Source organism: Humulus lupulus, chromosome 6 (assembly GCF_963169125.1).
Source record: "Humulus lupulus chromosome 6, drHumLupu1.1, whole genome shotgun sequence".
Classification (NCBI taxonomy): Eukaryota; Viridiplantae; Streptophyta; class Magnoliopsida; order Rosales; family Cannabaceae; genus Humulus; species Humulus lupulus.
This window is the reverse complement of record NC_084798.1, coordinates 158,731,676-158,737,966: the sequence shown is the minus strand read 5'-3', so window position 1 is coordinate 158,737,966 and position 6,291 is coordinate 158,731,676. Positions and strand designations below refer to the sequence as shown.

The following is a 6,291-nucleotide window of genomic DNA, read 5'->3' as shown; positions in this document are numbered from 1 at the left end:
TTTTGTTAGCATAGTATATATATTTTTTACTAATAATTTTGTATGTTTTGTTATATTATTTTTGAACTCAGTATATGTATTTTGTACTATGGTATATAATTCAACAATCCATAAAAAATGAAAAAAAAAATCAAAATAACTTTAAAATAAAAACTAATATACATATACCATAATTTAAAATATTAGAATAAAATATTAATTTACTAAATGACATATTTGGTAATATGTAATATTAAAAATATGGTAAAATTACTATATCCATTAAAGTCATTTTGCAACCAGCAGCATTACCAAATAACAATGGTCCACCATTTTCTGGGCCTGGATTATTCAAGACTAAGAGTCTCAAACCAAAGTGGCTGCTAGGGGCTTCAATAATTCAGTTGTGTTGTGTCAAATTCACCATGTCATCCTTCTGAAAATCTGTTCTTGGGTTGGGCTTCCACCTTTATTTGGGTTCAGAACCATCGTTTGTTTACTATTGTTAATGAATGTAATGTAGTGAAACACCCCTGGACAATCCTTGAAAATGGGTGGAAGTTTCCAGCTTCTTACTTGGTTCTTTCCATGCTTTGAGGAGGAAATGGGGTGAGTTGACCTTCTAAATCCTTCTATTTTCTCTATATGACTCATTTGGATCATGAAACTTTGAGTAAATTATGAGCTAAAATAGTACTACTAACACCACCCCTTTTTTTATTTCTGATCTTCATGGATTTTGTAAGCAGATATAGCTAGGAGGAATAAATATTATTGTTGCTTACCTTGCCCTTTCAGAGGTACTTGAACGTTTCTTCCTTGCTTTAATTATTATTATTTATTTTTTATTGTCTAGCTGAAATTAGATTTTGATTATAAGTTACTTATCAATTATCATATTAAAATTTTAATAGTATGATCATTTTAAGATTTTGGATATAGATTTTGTGTTCTTGAATAGTTTAATTGGAAATCTCATGAATAGGCGCTGATTTGTAAAATGCTTGTTGTTTGAACAGAAGAAATACAAAATTTTGAAACTCTATGTGAAAATCAGCATCAATGGTTATGGAATTTTGGGCACTTTTGTTAGGAGGGGTTTATTTCCTTGAAAAAGTACCTGCAAAAGTTGAATTGGTTAAGCAATTATGGGCATACATTCTATTCTATCCTGAATGGAAAAATTATCTCAAAGAAGCTGATGATAAAGTAAATTTTCTCGAAAGGAAACAAGAAAAATTGAATTGTCTAGAGGAAGACACTAAAGAGAAACTAAAAGACGCAGAGTTAAAATCCGGAAAGAAGCGAAAGAGAGAGGTTGATACTTGGTTGAGAAATGTTGTGATGAAGAGGAAAGAAGTTGAAGACATAAAACAACAACATGCTAAAAGAAAATACTTCTTACAACCATGGTTGGGAAATCGTATTGATAGGAATCTTGAAGAGATGCAACAGCTTTGTGAGCAAGGCCAATTTTCTGAGGGTTTATTTCTTGATGTGATTCCAACTTATGGAGAGCAATTCGTGACAGGACCTTTGGTTGGTCAAATCTCAAACCTGGAAACAATTGGTCAATGGTTGAAATGTCTCCAAGTGTCAAGAATTGGAGTTTATGGTAAAAAGGGAGTTGGGAAAACAGCCATCTTGACTCATATCCATAATGAACTCATCCAAAGTAAGACTTTTGATTGTGTTTTTTGGGTAAGTGCACCAGAGAAGTGTACTACTCACAAATTGCAGGATGTTATAGCAAGACAATTTGGGTTAAGTCTCTCTGATGAAGAAGACACAAAGATAAGGGCTGCCAAGTTGCATAAAGCAATGACACAAAGAAAGAAATGTGTCATTATCTTGGATGGTATTGGGACACCTTTCAAAAATGAAGATGGGATTCCTACACAACTAGATGATAAAAGCAAATTGATTCTGTGTACTGAAAGCTTGAGGAACTGCCAGCGGATGCAATGTCAGACTAGTCTTGAAATAAAGCCACTTTCAAATGACGATGCCATGACCTTGTTTAAGAAAAAAGTTTCCTCTAGCGAACCTCTTGAACCAAAGATTGAAGAGATTATGGATCAGATTGTCCAACATTGTCAAGGCTTGCCTCAGAAGATTGTAGAACAAGCTGAGATACTGAAGGGAGTGGATGACATAACTGAGTGGAGGAATGCATTGGCAGAAATGACAGAGTCTAGAAATGAGTCATCTGATTGATTTGATTACTTCAGCCAAGGATTAAGTTCTATGCTTGAAAACTAGAAAAGGTAACAGGACATTTAAATGTTATTGTATGTTGACCAAGGTTCTTTTTTTCTTTATGGGTTATGGTAGTTGAGTATACTGAGAAGAAAAAAAGTAATGGAATTGTACTCGTTACCGAACTTTGTTGTTGTTTTTTTTCTTCATTGAAAGTAATTATTCATCTAAGCCAAGGTCTCTTAGTTTATCCCTTTTATTGGAATTGGTGACGCTCAAACAAAACACTAGAATTAATTCCTTCCTTCCTAGAACTCCATCCCACTAATTAAGTACATATTATTTCCATCATCTTCATGCATGACACATTCATTTACAAGTTACTTAACTGTCTCTTAATTTGACTAAGAACTTTTATTTATTTTACTATCTTCCCAACACAAACTTCAAGATATATAAAGTACAGGCTTGTTATCATGTGAATTATTGGGTCAAATTAATTAATGAGAAATTTACAAATCTTCACCGCAAAAACCAAAATTATTTCTTTTATGCAATTTAACGGGAATTTTATCATTTTTACAATTCGTACTTTTTTATTTCATTTTTACAGACTCCCTCGGCACTGGTGGGAAGATATGCGAAGTAGAAGAATCACCCGGGGAATTTTGGGACTCGATTCGGCGATTGGCGGGGCGGAGAATCAAGATGACACCGTTCGTAACCCAAGTGAGCGACCCAATAATTTGCTGGAATTTCAAGAGGCGTAAGCATAACCATGAAACCACCGGCTGGGTCGTCGAGATTTTTGAGACATTCTGTCCAAGTCCGTTGGTCTAGCTCCTTCGTTCGATGGCTAGATCACATAACAACCAACTCCCACCGTTCTTGTTCTATTTGCTAGTCGAAGCTTCTGCCACCTCCACCAAATTCACTATGATTGTACGGTGACGACCGGTACCGTGAACGTGAACAAGTGTTATATTATTTTATAATATAATGTTTTAGATTAAATAAATAAGACAAATTGTCTTACATATTTTAACATATATAAAAGAGACGTATAATATTTGAAAATATGTGAATATTCAAATATTTGGAAATATATAAATATTCAAATATGTAACATATTTGATGTTAAAAATTCAGTTACAATTTTGTAACTTCCAAATATTACCTTATTGTGTAGATTTGTTATTACACAATTTTGAGTTGAATTTCTTAAATTCATAAGTGAAATGGTTGTTGGAGACTTAGTTTTAATCCCAACAATGTGTTTGGGGGTTTCAAAATTAATTGGGAGTGATTTAGAAATGTTTGGAAAAACAGCACAACATTGTGTGCTGAAAATGGCCAGTGGCTGCAGCCAGAGGTATTGGTGGTTGCGACCTGGGGGACAGAGACCAGTGGCCGTGGCCACTGATACTCCTGGCTGTGGCCAGTATGGCTAGCAACCAAAATAGTTTTTCAGTTTTTTCCAATTTGAACGGTTCTAACCTTCTAAGTAACTCCAAAATCTCAATTTTAATTCCATAAACATCCAATTAAATATTGATAACAACCATGAGGGTTGGTAGAATTTGAAATTTAAAGAGTGTCTCTAAACTCTATAAATATGAGTCTATTGCTTACTTGTAAGACACAATTTTTCTATCAATTAGAGCACTTGGCTAGAAAACACCTAGAGACTTGATAATTCCAGAAAGTTATTTACAAAATTGTGAGAGTTTCCTTAGTGCTTGAGTTAGAGGGAAATAAGCTTTTGGACAAATGTTTCAAACCTTGTTTAAGTTGGTGATCCCCAACACTTTTCACTTTGGTTGTGTGAGTGAGAGTTTCTTGTTTTTTTTTGTTCTTGTTTTTACCTTTTCTACTATTTCTTTTCTTCTTTTTTTATATTTACTTGTATTTCTTGCTTAGAGTTGTAATCTTTTGTTTCAAACTCTATCACTTTATTTGTATGTTTTGTTTAGAGTTGTATTTCTTTATTCTCTTCTTCCAATTCTTCTCTTATTTATTTGTAATTTCAGTCATAGAGTTCTAATCTTATTTAATCAATCTTAGTTTATTTGTATTATTTTGTCTAGAGTTGTATGGTCTTTTTACCATTTCCATTGAGGCAATATATATTTTCATAACATTCAAAAGCATACCCCTTGTTTGTTTCAATGGAAGGTGAGACTATCAAAATCATTAAGCAAGACCTAGTGAGGTTGGATAGGTTTGATGAATCCAATTTCACTAGATGGCAAGACAAGGTGAAGTCTCTCTTGATCACTCTCAAGATCGCCTACATCCTAGAGTCCACCATTGAACCTCTCCCAACGCCATCCGACAAGGACACTCCCGATGTGGTGGAGAAAATAAGGAAAAGGGAGGAGGATAATCTCCTTTGTAGGGATCATATCCTCAACGCCCTTTCCGATAGGCTCTATGACCTCTACACCGAGACCAAGTCGGCAAAGGAGATATGAAATGCACTTGAGACAAAATTCAAGGCGGAAGAGGAAGGTACTAAAAGGTTTTTGATTTATCAATGTATTGATTTCAAGTTTTTGATGATAAACATATTCTTCCTCAAATACATGAGCTGCAAATAATTGTTAACAAATTGAAAGTTTTGAGGATTGAGCTTCCTAAGGCCTTTCAAGTTGGTGCTATAGTGGCAAAATTACCACCAACTTGGAGGAGCTATAGGAAAATAATCCTTCATAAAAATGAGAATTATTGTTTGGAGGAAATCCAAAAGCATATTCGAATCGAGGAGGAATCAATATGTAGAGATAAACTTGTGGATGGGTCTAATGGAGAGACTTCCAAAGCAAATGCGGTGTCACAACCAAAACATCCCAAAAACAAAGGGAAAGGCAAGAAGGGTAATGAGACATCATTGGGTCCAAAAACCAACCCAAACAAGTTTAGGGGCAAGAAAGATCCTTGATTTGTATGTAGGAAAGATGGTCACTATGCTAGAGAGTGTAGGCATAGAAAAGACGAACAAGGACCTAAGGTAAATGCAACTCAAGAGGAGAATATAGTTGCTACCCTTAGTGAGGTGAATGCGGTCCAAGGCAAGGTGAAGGGATGGTGGTATGACACATGTGCCACCGTCCATGTCACCTATGACAAATTATTGTTCAAGACCTTTGAAGAGTCAAAGGGCAACCATGAGATTCAAATGGGCAATGAGGGCAAATCCAATGTACTTGGCAAATGTACCATTGAAGTGTTTTTCACCTCCGGAAAGAAAGTAACATTAGTGAATGTGCTTTATGTTCTTGAAATGAGTAGAAACTTGGTAAGTGGTGATTTGCTTGGCAAGCCCAGCATTAAAGTAGTTTTTGAGTTCGGTAAACTTATTCTTACCAAATTCAATGTATTTTTGGGAAAGGGGTACTCTTGTGAGGGTATGGTTAATTTGTAAACCAATGATGTAACTTTCAATGTTATCAATAAAAATGTTAATTCCGCCTATATTGTTGTGTATGATTCTTTATTTTTGTGGCATCTTAGACTATCTCATATAGGTCTTTCAACCATGAAAAGAGTAGTAAAATGTTGTATGATTGCATGCAATATTAAAAACTATGGTAAACGTGAAACATGTGTTAAGGAAAAAATGATTAAGAAACTATTTCCTAGTGTAAAGAGATAACCTAATTTACTAGATTTAATCCATAGTGTTGTGAATTAAATAGTGTTTTAACTAGAGGTGATAAAATGTATTTTCTTACTTTTATAGATGATTTTAGTAGATATACCTAGGTGTTTCTTTTAAAGCATAAAGATGAGACTTTTGATGCTTTTAAAGTATATAAATTAGAAGTTGAAAATCAACTCAATAAAAAGATTAAGGTGCTAAGAAGTGATAGAGGAGGAAAGTACTTCTCTAGTGAATTCAATACATTTTGTGAAGAAAATGGTATAATTCATGAGTGCACCGCACCTTATACACCACAACACAATGGTGTTGCTGAAAGGAAAAATATGACTTATATATAGATGATAAATTCCATGTTGGTGTTTTCTAAGTTGAACTTCAACTTATGGGGTGAAGTGTTGTTAACCGCTTGTCACATTCTTAATCGAATACTGATGAAGAAAAATGAGATA

At 34.2% G+C, this 6,291-nt stretch overlaps 1 protein-coding gene across 3 annotated transcripts; it reads left to right on the top strand.

The window, feature by feature from the left end:
* Window positions 1-429: 429 nt before the first annotated feature.
* On the top strand, window positions 430-3,354 carry LOC133782648 (probable disease resistance protein At1g52660). 3 transcript variants are annotated; one of them, XR_009870645.1, is made up of 4 exons: window positions 430-588; window positions 729-779; window positions 999-2,246; window positions 2,792-3,354. XR_009870645.1 is itself a non-coding variant. In XM_062221981.1 (2 exons), the coding sequence occupies exon 2, from the start codon at window positions 1,042-1,044 to the stop codon at window positions 2,194-2,196; it is 1,155 nt and encodes a 384-aa protein (XP_062077965.1). In that variant the 5' UTR covers window positions 637-779; window positions 999-1,041; the 3' UTR covers window positions 2,197-2,409. The 3 variants fall into 3 exon arrangements, 1 of the variants encoding a protein (XP_062077965.1); XR_009870644.1 differs by lacking the exon at window positions 430-588 and having other exon boundaries at window positions 637-779; XM_062221981.1 differs by lacking the exons at window positions 430-588; window positions 2,792-3,354 and having other exon boundaries at window positions 637-779; window positions 999-2,409.
* Window positions 3,355-6,291: the final 2,937 nt, after the last annotated feature.